This window comes from Quercus lobata, chromosome 11 (assembly GCF_001633185.2).
Source record: "Quercus lobata isolate SW786 chromosome 11, ValleyOak3.0 Primary Assembly, whole genome shotgun sequence".
In the NCBI taxonomy this organism is placed as follows: Eukaryota; Viridiplantae; Streptophyta; class Magnoliopsida; order Fagales; family Fagaceae; genus Quercus; species Quercus lobata.
Window position 1 is genome coordinate 38,845,018 of NC_044914.1, and position 14,334 is coordinate 38,859,351.

Below are 14,334 nucleotides of genomic sequence, written 5' to 3' on the forward strand. Positions count from 1 at the left end.
TTCATTCCCAAATCCTACTATTCCTTTTCATCATTAGAAACCCTATATTACTTACTATTTTCCAGCCTTTTTTGCATCAACCCCAAAGTCTAATTCCTCAAAATTCAAGCCGACCAAAGCTGCCAGAGCCAGAGCAGATTTGACTAGGTTCCCTTTTTGTCCTACAACAACAGGTCCACTTGAAGGCATTCTAGTATTCTACTTAACTGATATATGAAGAAAAAAATTGATAAACAAGTATAGCATTTGAAAAAAAAATTAATCACATTCTAATGCCGGTTTCTACACAGACTGTAGTTACAGTTTGATGATTATTTTGCATTTCAATTAGGAAATAGTACTGCGTATCACAGTGCATAATGCAGCCATAAGCCTGCAATTCCTGACGATTTTACTTTTAAAAAAAAAATACAATCCCTCCAAGCCCCCATATTCTTTAAGTTCACAAGTTCTACTTAAACACAAGGCTCATAAAGGAATCAAATAGCATTGGATGGTCACATAAAAAGCTCATAGTATTATGGTATTTCACACCCTTAGAATGACATGAGGCAATGCTTTTTGATAATAAAAGGAGGCTGCCTTATCATTTCAGCTGATATATAGCCAAAACATAATTCACACAGCTAACAATGGGGGCAATAAATGTTCATTCATGATGCACCGACTTATTAAAATATATAGGTATAGTACTTATTTAAGGAGGAAAAGAAAAGGTTACCTACTGTTGGCAACATTCAACTAGTTGAAAACAAGACAGTTCTGCTAATATATTAAGAAGTTTTACGACAATTTTTAAAGACCAACTCCGCAGACTTCATTATACTTTTCAACACACTATGAGAAAGAGAAGCAATAGAAGAGGCAAGAATTTTTTCTAATGACCTCCTCCCACATCAAATAATCAGGAATGTTTTTAAAGCATTAAAAAAAAAAATAATAAAAAAACAGTGATTTCAGAGAGCGAGAGAGAGAGAGAGAGAGAGAACCTCTATGGGATGCTAATCCTAATGCATTTTACGCTTATGCTGTCTCGTATAGTGTCTGGTATGTGGGGGAGGGGGTACTGCATCTCCTTGGTGAGGCTCCTTGCGTTGTTGCAAAGATGGAGTTACAACCAAACAATAGAATACATGAATTCCAATACCAACCATAATAGTAGTTACTCAATATTCATTACATTAAATGACTTGTCATACCGTGGGGCCAGCCTTGTGTCCTGCTTTGTGACCACCTGTCTCACTAGGAGGTGCTTTTGTTGTGCGTTTAGGTCGACTTTGTGGGAGTGACTGTAACCCAACTACCTGCTCATTCTCAACATGCACATCTTGTTGTTTTGCTTGACTCCCAACAACTGAAGATCCTACAACTGCGGGGGAGGATGGTGTAGCAGATGAAATGTAAGTGCGGCCCGTAGTCATGGGATCTGTATGCAATCCAGGAGTGGGCATGAATGACATGGATTGACTATGGGGTGGTACATGGTCTATATGACAAATGCTATACGAGGGGGATTGAGTGTGCATGACAGGAGGGGTCTGACTGAAATCATAGCCGAGATCGAAGGATGGCGGGGTAAATGAAAGATGAGCGGGGTCAAAAAGTGTATGTGGGGTGTGTGAAGGGATCTTGGGGTGAAAAGATACATGAGCAGTAGGTAAAGGGATCTCTAGGTCAGGAACTGCATGAGCAGTACGTGGAGGGATCTCTGGGGCAGGAAATGCATGTGGGGGTGGAGGGGGACCCAGCCTACTGACAACCTGATGGGGTGCAGCACGCTGACCATGGCTATGGCTGGCACGAGTTGAGCTCGTGGTTGGTCGTCCAGTACCTTCTGGCGCTTCTTGATCTGCCCCATCGGTCTCTTCCAAGGAAAGTTGGGCAGTTATACGGTGAAGGCGTTCCACTACCTTAAGTACAGCTGTAAGCTACTTGTACTCAGGACTACCTACTGCATGACGCATCAACAACTGCTTGTGACTGGCAACCTGCAAGTAAATAAATACAATTAGTACATCTAACACTAAAATGGTGATAAGCAACAAAATTTGAAAAGAAAGGTCGAAGCAATTACCATAATAAGAAGTGACGCGGAAGTGTGGTCGACGAACCTCCAAGTCACCCTATCGTACCAATCAAAGTATGGATGAGCAGGCGACATAGCACCCTCTAGTACTACTCCATGACATAGAGATCGTGCTCAACTATTCCACACTTAGATATGGCCATAATGTTTGTCCCTCTAGTTCACCGCAATCTTCCCCCTCAGGTCTATGTCATGAAGGGTGTCGTCAGTATCAACATATGGGGGGATTTCTTGTACCATCCCAAACTGACGAAGAACACGGTCTAGTGTATGTTTCTCTACTAGCCAGAAACATACAAGCGGCACCTTCGCCGTCCATACGTCCCTTCCTACGACACAGAACGCAGGCAGGTGGGCTAATTCAGTTTCATATGGTTGCCACACCACCTAAAGTAGCCAAATAAAATGTCAGTACATTATGCAATATTCCATTATTTTCGACTATGAGCTATTTTATAGTTATAAATACAATAGTCATAAACAATAGAAGAAACACAATTTGGGTTCCTCCTTGGAATGCATAGAATCTAAAAGCTGACGGTACCGGACCAGACAGATTTCTTGGGGGCTATTTTTCGTGCTCACGACCCATACAGTCCTACAATTAAGAAAGAGGGAGTCAATACTTGGAATTGAGAATTTGAAGTAATCAATAACAATAAATGATGGGCAATCGTAAATTTAACATTACATACGACTAAGTTTATACCAATAAATGATTATCTAAACATATGATTAGTGGTGGAGCTAGAAATTAATAACACTTGTATTATACATCAATCATAACATATGACCTCAGTGGTTGTAAAACGATATATAAAAATAAATAAAAATCCTATTAATTTTCAAAATTTGAGGAATATCAAGATTAAAATTTATTCTCTATGTCTAACAATGTGTCATGTCGTTTTAAATTTAAATCCAATAAAGACAATGACTTACTTAAACAGTGGAGAAGGTGCAAATGGCGGGCCATATGCATCATCTGGTGGGAGGTCCTTCCTTGGGCACAAAAAAGGGAATCTGAACCATGCCCAATACTGAACCAGTAGTAAAGCCCCACCAATCTGACTGGCACCTCTGTCGGTTGCCCTGCATAACTCTCTGTACAACCATGTAAGGCAAGCGCTCCACCAACTGTACTGAGGTGGATTGCGAAGGTTTGTCAACATCTACAACCACATCGTATGCACCCTATCGCCAGACTTGTTGGCAAAAATTGTGTCTACCAGCAGTGCTAGAATATAACACCGTGCATATTGATGCACAACCACCTTTGCTGCACCATCGGGCAACCCTTGGTCAATTTTTTCTATTAGCTTGTTAATTAGGATCCTTTGTCCTTTAAGCACCACAGTATTAGTAGCAATTCCAAGCAGACTCTGACATTCAGCAGCCCATGTCAATTCAGTTTTTCCAACAATTGCCTCACCATCGATTGGAATCCCCAAAAGAACCTCCACATCTTGTAATGTGATCATTGTCTCACCATATGGCAGGTGGAAGGTGTGGGTTTCAGGCCGCCATCGCTCAACGAAGGCCGTTATCAAGTTATGATCAATCTCTCTACATGGGGTCCTATACAGCCCCTCTAATCCAACTCTCTTGACAATGTCGAGGACGCGATCATCCACCACTATCGGGCATCGTTTTCGCAACTCGTCATTACGACTATGGCATTTCAGTGCCCCCGGATCCTGCACATGATAGAACCATGGTGATGAGATACAATATGCCATAAGGGTGTAACCTTTATATAAGGGTGTGCAACAGTCTACCAATCTAACTTAACCTAGCTAATGGGCATGACTATGTATTCAAAGCTAGTAATACCATTGACAAACTTAGAATTTTAGAAATGGAAAGAAAAAAAAAAAAATCAACATAATGTAGGATAAGAAGAGAATATTCAGCAGGTGGTCGGTTTAATTTTACCTTGCCTTCCCAAACAGCACACGATCGATGATCTTTTAGAAACCTTAACACCGAACCCTCAATGGGACCAGGACCGAACTCATCAGGGATCTGAACAGGAACAGCAGCCATACTGCACGAAGTTTAGGGAGGCAAGAGTAATATAAGCACATGTTGAAGATAAATTGGCAATCTTTAAAAAGTTAGCAAAGTTGAAGGTACAATTTTATTTAGGATGTGACTAAAGCTACCAATTTGTGCTCGATCATCTATACGTTTTATTACAGCAAAATAAGTTCAACTTAAATGGCCTAAATTGCAATAAGGTCAAAGACAACATGCTCCCCAAATATTTCAAAAGAAAAAGGAAAGATACCAATAAAGAAAGTGACCCCACTGAGTCAAGAACTCCGGATGCCTTTTAGTCTTTACTAGTCCAAAGTTGCAAGTAGTTTGGTTAAAATCACAGCAAATGATGATGATGCTTTGAGGCATATGCCCTAAATTCTAGTTAGGTAGGTGAGGAAATTCAGAAATCAACTTCATCACTCACCACTAATTTTATTTTCATAATTAACATAATAAACTCCTAAAAGACTATGCAGATTTCATAAACTTATAATTAACACATGGAGTGTTTATGAGTTCTATTCCCAACATCTATGGCGCTTTTACAGAAACAACTCTTGATCAAACCTCCTGACTGGATAGTTATAGAGCATAGTCCAGATAATGTTTTAAGGATTGCTAAAATGTTTCCAATGAATACCAAACAACATGATACCTTCTTATGAACAATATCAGTTACTTGGACATGTTAATTTTAAGAGGCACTCCATCAAATTACAACTCTTATACATTAAAAATGTATGATTCATCAGAAAAATGAATAAGGTTCTGAAGCAAAAGAGATGGCATATGGCATATGTCAATATATAGATACATAAATATCTAATGTTAATGGAGACAATACACATTCTCCTTCCTAGTTTTCCTCTTTTTTGGTAAAGGAAATAAAAATTACAAGATATCCAAATACAACTTGAAAAAATCAGTCCTCATGTCCTCAATAGTTATCCTGCCAATTATCCAAGGACATGGAAATCCCAAGTCCAACAATTATCAACTTGTCACGTTACTCACAAATTATCGTCAAGTTGCATTAAGATTTAGGACATCACTACTTCATTGTATCACCACATCTCACCTTCTAAGAGCATTCCTGGATTTATATGCATTTTAGATGTTACCGACACTATAGGTTTGTAGCATCAAATCCACAAAGTTTCCGTTTGGAAACAACTTATTTAGCTTTTTGCTGAAAGTATGCTAAAGTATACTTATACTTTGAAAAAGTGGGGTTTTAAAAAGCTGTGCATAAAAACTAAAAAACAAAAAGCTAGCTTATAATCTGTTCCCAAACACAAAAAAGGAGCCCCACATCCAGTGATGCAAAATGCAATGTTGCCATAATAACATCTAAAAATAGATGTCCGTATATCTTAAAAACTATTATTTTATTCCACCCCAAACTATTTAAATCTCATGAAAACAATAGAGTATGGGATGTAGGATGTATTGTTAAAGTGGTAATGTAAAATATAATAAAAAAAAAGAATATTTAAATATAGTGGTAAGAGAATAAAGCATGGAATCTAGGGTGTATTGTTAAGTGGTAATGTAAAATAAATAAAGTAGTTTTGGATGATATAAGATGCAATTTTTTTGGCATTTCCATATGTGAATGTTCTAACACTTCCTCCCAAAATTGCATTCAATCTAAAATAGGCAGTCAGTAAACTAATATATAATGGAAGGTAATATAATGGCTAATATTTATATTAACAACTAATATGTATAGAAAGGGAAGGGTAAATGCATATGCAGGTCAAACTATGGTGGCATAGATAAAACAAATGATCAAATAACCCCAGGATGTGCCTAACCATAACTAGCCCGGGGGCCATTATACCTTCTACAAGCTCAAACAAGAATATAACAATTTAGAGTAAATGTGATGCTATTCCCTAATTTATCCATATCAATCTAATGCTGGTAGTATGAATTCTATTATAGATTATGACCAAAGAGGCACCACTAAAAAGGAGCTGGAATGCTTGCCAGGGAATTCATTTTGACCTATCCTAAAGATTTAATATCTACTTGCTAAAAACCATGTTCCATACAGACTAAGAAGGCTGCTATTGCTTGTTAATCAATCACTACTAAATTTGCCTGGACAGAGTAGCATAAATTTCTAGAAATCAACAAGCACATTGGAGGAGAATTTTGCTCAACTTGGCAATAATTATATGATAAGCATCATACATTGGAAATCAAGTATCATGAAAAATGACAAGAGTTCATATTAATGCATGGGCAGGACACCAATTATACACTGCAAAATGACATAATTTGCAAAAAGGAAGAAAACCAACTCACATATGAAATTGTAATTTAGGCCAATTAAATGTACAACATCTATAATTCAGAAACAACAGGAATAATATTAGCGTGTGCTAGCATAGTCTTAATTATAGTAAAACAAATTGGAGATACATGCATGACTAACTTTTGATTTGGAAATTGCTCCTATTAGAACAACACATTATACTGACAGATGACCACCAAATAATCAAAATGCAACAAAACAGTACTAGTATCCAACCCAGAACTCTCACAAACAGATTGAAAGGTTACTTGAGGGAGAAACATTGAGTGAGGCGGAGACGGAGCGATGGAAGCGAGAGGCAGCGATGGCGAGAGGCAACGACGGCGACGGAGCGAGAGTCGGCGATGGCGATGGCGACAGCGACGGAGCGACAGGCAAGATGGAGAGAGAGAGAGAGAGAGAGAGAGAGAGAGAGAGAGAGACTTCTCGTGAGAGAGAGAGACTGAGAGTGAGAGGGAATGAGAGTGACTGTGTGTTTTGAACTTAGTTTTTTTTTTTTAATTCTTTTGAACTGTTTTTGTGTGTTTTTTACTTGTTTTTTTTTTTGTGCTTCTGAAGTGCTTTTTTACTCGCTGATGGTTGACACGTACCCAAAAGGAAACCAAGTACAATGGACTCGGTTTCCTTTAAATCAAACCGAGTTCATTGAACTCGGTTTCTGTTCTTGCAAACCGAGTTTATTGAACTTGATTTACATGTATGAAAATTGAGTTCAATGAACTCGTTTTCATGGCCTAGAAACCGAGTTCAATGAACTCGTTTTCTAGTCTTACAAAACGAGTCCAATGAACTCGATTTCTGGCCTATGTGGACCCACCTCAGCTGCTGGTAAAATTGGCAAAATAGGAAACTTGAGTAAAATATACTCGATTTTATAATCCAAAAATCAACCCTTCTAAACTCGAATTGTTAGAAACCAAATTAGTTTGAAACGTTTCCTAACTGATGATATTGTTTGAATTTTATAGTTATTTTCTAAAAATATCCAAAATGCTCTGCCAAACTGTTGTTTGGACTTCTTTACCAACGTCCCCACACTCCACACCGATTGGTAAATCGGTAATACAAGGAAAAAAAAAAAACATACATTTTCGTAAATAAATATGCATGGAATGGTATTTTTAAGGGGCACCGTCCACGAAGTTTCATTTCAACTTTTAATCACTACTTTTTCCCCTCCCATTTGACTCCTTGTCTTTATTTCTACTATTTACTTTTCCTTTCCCAATTCTTCAACGCTTCTTCATCTTCATCTTCTTCTTTTTTGCTCAGAGAACACAGCTCGCAGAGTCGCAGGTATCATCTCAAATTCTATCTTCTCATCATTTTTCATTTCATCTTCTCTTAGTTTAGCCGCTAGACTTTTATGATATGATTGATTATTATGATTTTTGCTGATGATCTTTAAAAGCTCTGCTTTCTTGTTGTAAAATAATGCTTTTAAAAAATATTTAAAGTTTATTACACGTCATAAATATTGTACATACTACATAGGCTATAAAATACTGCTTTAAAAGACATCAGCTAGTTACAATCAATGGAGCTATGCATAAATGAACCGAGTGTGCATGTGTCCATGTGCGAGTGTATGTCTGATTGTAAGACATTTAAACTTAAAATCTACCACACCCCATGATCAACACCCAGAAAATAGTATAAATTACAATTAACGCAGCTAGGCACAAATAGATCCAGTGCATGCTGGACTGCTTAATCAACCTAGAAAACCCAGATGGCAGAGTGGCAGATCAAAAGCATTGTGGATAAATAGAGACAATCTTTCTCCCTTAGGAAAGTTTGTTAGTTGTTAAAAACAGAAAGAAGTTAGAACCTAATAATGAAAGGACTGTCAGTTGTCATCCGCAGAATATAGGCATGTAAACCTATTCAAATAATGTACAAATCATCAAAAAGATTAATGATTACAACAATTTTACTGCAACATGACTTATGTGTCAAAATTTAACCAAAATGTAGCATAAATGACATCATCGGACACAGTACAGAAATTATTCTTCAAACTTAGTTGTAAAAGGTGTTGCTGCAAGAATCAAGAGCATGTTATCTCCGCATCACACGGTGGCGTTCTCGTTTACGGAAGCGCTCTAGCATGAACTGATCTGTTGCAGCTTGCCTTTGTCCAGCTGCATCTGTGCTAGTTTCAGTTTGTTTGGAACCAGCACCATCATCTGGTAAACTTCTATCTTTGTACAGCTCAGGATGTTCTGCAAGTTTCTCATTGGTCGTTAGTAGAAGGTAAAGGGATCAAAATATGACAACGTACAAGGCTAAAAGCCTATAGAAAATTGCAGATATGATGAAACACATGCAATATAGCAAAGTTGAATAAATGGTTAACACAACAAACCAAAGTCGAAGTTTCATTTCAACTTTTAATCACTACTTTTTCCCCTCCCACTTGACTCCTTGTCTTTATTTCTACTTTTTACTTTTCCTTTCCCAATTCTTCAACGCTTCTCCATCTTCATCTTCATCTTCATCTTCTTCTTTTTTTGCTCAGAGAACACAGCTCGCAGAGTCGCAGGTATCATCTCAAATTCTATCTTCTCATCATTTTTCATTTCATCTTCTCTTAGTTTAGCCGCTAGACTTTTATGATATGATTGATTATTATGATTTTTGCTGATGATCTTTAAAAGCTCTGCTTTCTTGTTGTAAATTTACAATCTTTCTTGTTGTGTTTATTTTTTTAGGGATTAATTTGTTGATTGGGGCGAATGAGTTGAAGAGTGAAGACTAGTCAATTACGCGCTGTCAATATTCTCATTTCATCACATCTTTGATCTTCTCAATCTTCTGCTTGTAGATTCTAATGGCTTTCCCGATCCATCAAGGAGTCTCCTTTTCTTCTTCCACTCCCCAGTGGGACTATGATGTCTTCTTGAGCTTTAGAGGTGAAGATACCCGCAATGGTTTTACTGGCCATTTATATCAAGCTTTGTGTGACAACGGTATCAATACCTTCATCGATAATGACCTCCAAAGAGGAGAAGAAATTTCAGTGGAACTTGTTAAAGCTATTAAATCATCAATGATTTCAATTATCATATTCTCTCAAAACTACGCATTTTCATCTTGGTGCTTGGAAGAACTTGTCGAGATTCTTAACTGCAAGCAAAATGGACAATTGGTTCTTCCAGTTTTTTACAAAGTGGATCCATCTAAAGTACGCAAGCAAGAAGGTAAATTCAAATTAGCAATGGCTAAACATGAAAACAAATTCAAGAATAACACAGAGAAGGTGCAGAGGTGGAGGGCAGCTCTAAATGAAGCGGCTAGTTTGTCTGGATGGCATTATGAGGATGGGTATGTATCTAATAACTAATGTTATGTTCTTTTATGACTTTTAGACTTCTAATGGTTTTGTTACGACTACAAAATGCCAAATATAAAAAAATAAAAAATCTATTATGATCACCTCTTGAATTACTAAGTTAGTTAAGCTAGTGGAAATGGAAGAATTTAACATCTGATGAGCTTTAATCCCATGACTTCACCTTTCACCCACACTTGTGAGACGAGGAAGTGTTGTTTGAATCAAAGGTTCATCAACATAATCCTTTCAAAAACATTTCTCTAATTTTCTTAATCATTTCGTTCAAAGTATTATAAATGGGTTTTCAATAGGCTTTTTATCAGCTTTCATGCAACTACTTGCCAAAAGCCTAAAACAATTTCTTACTAGGAAAAAAAAAGAAAGAGAATAAATCAAAATCAAAGTTGTGAATAAAATATAGAATGTCGTTTCGGTTTGGCAAAGAGACAAAATATACCTTTCGAAGACTTGATAATGTTATAGTTTCTCCCTCCGTTTTTTTTTTTAAATCCAAAATTTCTTGATTATTTTGGTCAAGTATGGGAAGCCAAAATCTTATTCCCAAAAAATTTTTAAAAAATAAATTATATTATACTTCTCAAATACTTGAATTATGTCCTTTAATTCAGCTGATAATATGTTGAGTGTAGGTTGTAATGCACAAAGCTAAACATCTTGATTCTCTTATTTTCATATTCATATTTTCAACTAGTCCTACTCATTTAATGTCTCGTATGCTTTTTGATTGGCAGCGGCCCTGAATACAAATTCATACAACAAATTATTGAAAATATATCGAATACCAAATTAAATGGAGTTATTTGTTGCTAAATACCCTGTTGGAGTAAATTCTCGTGCCAAGGCCATAGAATTTCTTTTAGATATTAAGGTAAATGATGTTCGAATGGTGGGGATTCATGGTCTTGGGGGGATAGGTAAGACAACTATTGCAAAAGTTGTTTATAATAGAATTTTTGATCATTTTGATGGAAGTTGCTTTCTAGAGAATGTTAGAGAAAATTCTGGAACAAGTGATGGTATAATCCAACTACAAGAGAAACTCCTTTCTAATATCTTAAGGGGCAAACATTTGAAGGTGGAGAGTGTATCCCGTGGAATCAATATGATAAAGGAAAGGCTTCATAGTAAAAGGGTTCTTGTAATTCTCGATGACGTGGATAAATCAAAACAAATTGAAAATTTGTTTGGAAATTGTGATTGGTTTGTTTCAGGAAGTAGAGTCCTTATAACAACAAGAGATGCACACTTGCTAGCTACTCTTGAAAAAGAATGTGCAACTTACAAGGTGAAGGAATTGGACAAACATGAAGCTCTTGAACTCTTTAATCAACATGCCTTCAAAGGAAATAAACTTGAGGAAGATTATTTTGAACTTGCAAACCAAGTCATACAATATGCCGGGGGCCTACCATTAGCCTTAACAATAATAGGTTCTGATTTGTGTGGAAGAACAAAATCTGAATGGAAAGGTGCAATACATCAATATGGAAAAATTCCTAAAGGAGATATTCATGAAATACTTAAAGTAAGTTATGATGGATTGGAAGAAACTGAAAAAGATATTTTCCTCGATATTGCATGTTTCTTCAAGGGAAGGAACAATAATTATGTTGTAAATATATTAGATGCTTGCAATTTATATCCAACAATTGGTATTCCAAACCTTGTTAATAAATGTCTCGTAACTATTGGTCATGATGGCATATTGGGGATGCATGACTTGGTACAACAAATGGGTAGGGAAATTGTTCGGCAAGAATCACCAAAAATCCTCAAAAAACGTAGCAGATTATGGCATTATGAGGATGCTCTTGAAGTACTAACTGGAAGTAAGGTATAACTTCTTTTTCTTTAGATTTTAACTTTTTTTTTTCATCAGGTAGAAGTGATAAGTTTTCTTGCTTTGATATTTTTCTTTTTAACATTATAGAAAATATAAGTTTAACGGTATTATTTTTGCTTAAAATTTCAAGATTATTATAGTTTTGTCAAACTCTATTGTGTTATATGTTTCACTTAATTCTTTATCCAATCAGGGGTCGGACAAAATTGAAGGTCTAATGTTGCATTCGCCTAATCCAATAACAGTGCAACTACATGCTAAAGCTTTCAAAAAGATGAAAAATCTAAAATTTCTTATAGTTCGTAATGTACTCATTTCTGAAGAACTTAAATATCTCCCCAATGGGTTAAAGTTACTTGAATGGCACCAATATCCTTTTTCCTTGCCATCCAATTATTGTCATCAACTTGTTGTACTCGAGATGCCTCGTAGTTGCATTAGATTGGAGAAGCTATTCAAGCAGGTATGAGTATTAGTATTGATGAATTTAGATTTCTTTAAATGTTATTTCTAAAATTTTGTAAGAACAATTTTTGGTTTTGTTTTCCTTGTAGGGGTCCTATTACAAAAATTTGATAAATATCAATTTGAGTGAGTGTGTCTCCATTACAAAATTACCTGACTTGTGTGCCCCAAACTTAGAGACATTGGACATTGCTGGTTGTGAAAATCTAATTGAAGTTCATGATGCCATTGGATCTCTTGATAAGCTTAGAAGTTGGGATCTCATGGATTGCAAAAATCTTCAAACTCTTCCTAGCAGCCTTAAGTTGAAATCTCTTCAATATTTTTGTCTATTTCGCTGTGTAAGCCTTGAAAAGTTTCCCAATATTAACCCAGAAATGAAATGTAACAGTTTATATTTTAGTTATAGTAATATTAGAGAATGGCCTTTATCACTGGGGCATCTCATTGGAGTGCTTACTGAGTTAAACCTAGATAATTGTCAAAACCTTGGTGATTTCCTCGTTAGATTTTCGGGATATGAGTTTACGAACTTGAGAGCATTGCAAGTCTGGAAATGTGATGGAGATATAATTGAATCACATATTTTGATGAAGCCCGATTCCTTCCCCTTATTGATAGATCTAAATCTAGACGGCTCTAGTATTGTTACAATCCCAAGAAGCATTAGTAGATTTGCTACATTACGACAACTTTCCATGTGCTATTGCAATAAGCTTCGAGAAATTCCAAGGCTTCCACAATCTATAAGACTTGTGAATGCAACAGACTGCATGTCGTTGGATCTACCATCATCATGCAGATTATTGAATCAGGTGAGCTCTCTCTCTCTCTCTCTCTCTATATATATATATATAAAAGTGATATATATTGCGAGAATCTCTAAATTTCAATTTCTTGTATTTGCTAAATGCAAGCAGTTTGGAGAAATATTCATGGATCCCTTGTTTTTTGATGACTCTGAATCATATGACGGTAGTTGTCATCTTGTACTACCAAGAATTGAGATTCCGAAGGGGTTCAAATGGAACCATCAGAGCTTTGGAAATTCTGTATCATTCGAGGTTGGTCGTGAATTTCAAAAATTAGTTCTCTGTTTTGCTTTTCGATCAGTAAAGGCAGAAGCTACGGAAGCAACTTGTTTTGTTGTTTCCACCAATGGTTTTTCTAAAAAAGAAACAACATATTTTAGCCCGTTAAAAGGAGGTTCTGAGCATCTGTACTTACGTACTGTATATCTTTGGGAATGGAATGATTCAAATCCATCTGAACAGAATCATGTTACGATTACAGTTGAAATCAAGTATGGTGAAATAATCTCTTCTTCATATGACCCCATAATTACGTGGTTGGGAGCCCATGTAGACTGTGTCTGTTGTCCTCAGAATACTGCTCACTTTACGCATGGTTTTGGGTCTTCCTTGGTCCCTGATGACAACGATCGCCATTCTTTTCCATCTAATGTGGGATTTGATGATGGGTTTGATTTGGGTTCCTCTTCAGACTTCAATCAGTTTCCAACATCAAAGAAGACAAGAACATCTTGATCAAATTTCAAAGAATTATACTTGCACCTGAAAGCAACCTTGATGCCAAGGTATGCCTGCTTTAGTTGCATTATTGGATTCACATCTTTGGCTGCCTTTATCATTCATATGATTGTTGTTCAAGTATTTATAGGGAAATCAGGTTGTTGGGCTTTGTATTTGTTAGTTATAAAATAAGTATTTAATTTAATTTATTAATTTATTTTAATGCAGTTGTTGTTGCTATTGAAGTAATTAGTAGGTCCAATATCCATTTTCACCTTGCAATTTGATTATCATTTATTATAATATTTGTCTTTTATTCATTTAATTTTTCAAGTGCACAAGCTGTTCAATGAAATGCTTTTTCAGGATATTGATCCTGTTTGCTTAGATGTTTCTAACCTATGAAATTCTTAGAGCCAATTGTTAATGTTTTATTGTTATTTTCTATTAAAAAAAAAAAAAATTCTTTGATTACATTTGCTTTTCTTGTGGGTTTTAAATTTTGATTTTGTTAATTTTCATAGATGTTTCTATACTTTTATTGATTCATTGAATAATATTACTTAGATTTTTTATTATTTTATTGAGAGATAAGTTACAACTGAACAAGAATGCATCAAACATATTACCAAGAGAAATAAAAATCAACTTTGCACTAAACTATGGACTTAAAATCCTTGAGTA

At 35.9% G+C, this 14,334-nt stretch overlaps 2 protein-coding genes across 2 annotated transcripts; both read left to right on the forward strand.

Moving 5' to 3' along the window:
• The first annotated feature begins 8,964 nt into the window (after positions 1-8,964).
• Positions 8,965-9,844, forward strand: LOC115967907 (TMV resistance protein N-like). The gene is made up of 2 exons (XM_031087064.1): positions 8,965-8,997; positions 9,167-9,844. Exon 2 carries the CDS (start codon positions 9,286-9,288, stop codon positions 9,796-9,798), a length of 513 nt encoding a protein of 170 aa, XP_030942924.1. The 5' UTR covers positions 8,965-8,997; positions 9,167-9,285; the 3' UTR covers positions 9,799-9,844.
• Positions 9,845-10,570: 726 nt separating this feature from the next.
• On the forward strand, positions 10,571-13,665 carry LOC115966827 (disease resistance-like protein DSC1). Its single transcript, XM_031085978.1, has 4 exons — positions 10,571-11,644; positions 11,847-12,116; positions 12,208-12,933; positions 13,039-13,665. The coding sequence occupies exons 1-4, from the start codon at positions 10,601-10,603 to the stop codon at positions 13,663-13,665; spliced, it is 2,667 nt and encodes an 888-aa protein (XP_030941838.1). The 5' UTR covers positions 10,571-10,600.
• Positions 13,666-14,334: the final 669 nt, after the last annotated feature.

Excerpts from the sequence above, each read along its gene's own strand:
- LOC115966827 (XM_031085978.1), top strand. The coding sequence starts at position 10,601 with ATGGAGTTATTTGTTGCTAAATACCCTGTTGGAGTAAATTCTCGTGCC. Across the intron at positions 11,645-11,846 it reads AAGTACTAACTGGAAGTAAG|GGGTCGGACAAAATTGAAGG; the intron begins GTATAACTTCTT and ends TTATCCAATCAG. Across the intron at positions 12,117-12,207 it reads TGGAGAAGCTATTCAAGCAG|GGGTCCTATTACAAAAATTT; the intron begins GTATGAGTATTA and ends TTTTCCTTGTAG.
- LOC115967907 (XM_031087064.1), top strand. The coding sequence starts at position 9,286 with ATGGCTTTCCCGATCCATCAAGGAGTCTCCTTTTCTTCTTCCACTCCC.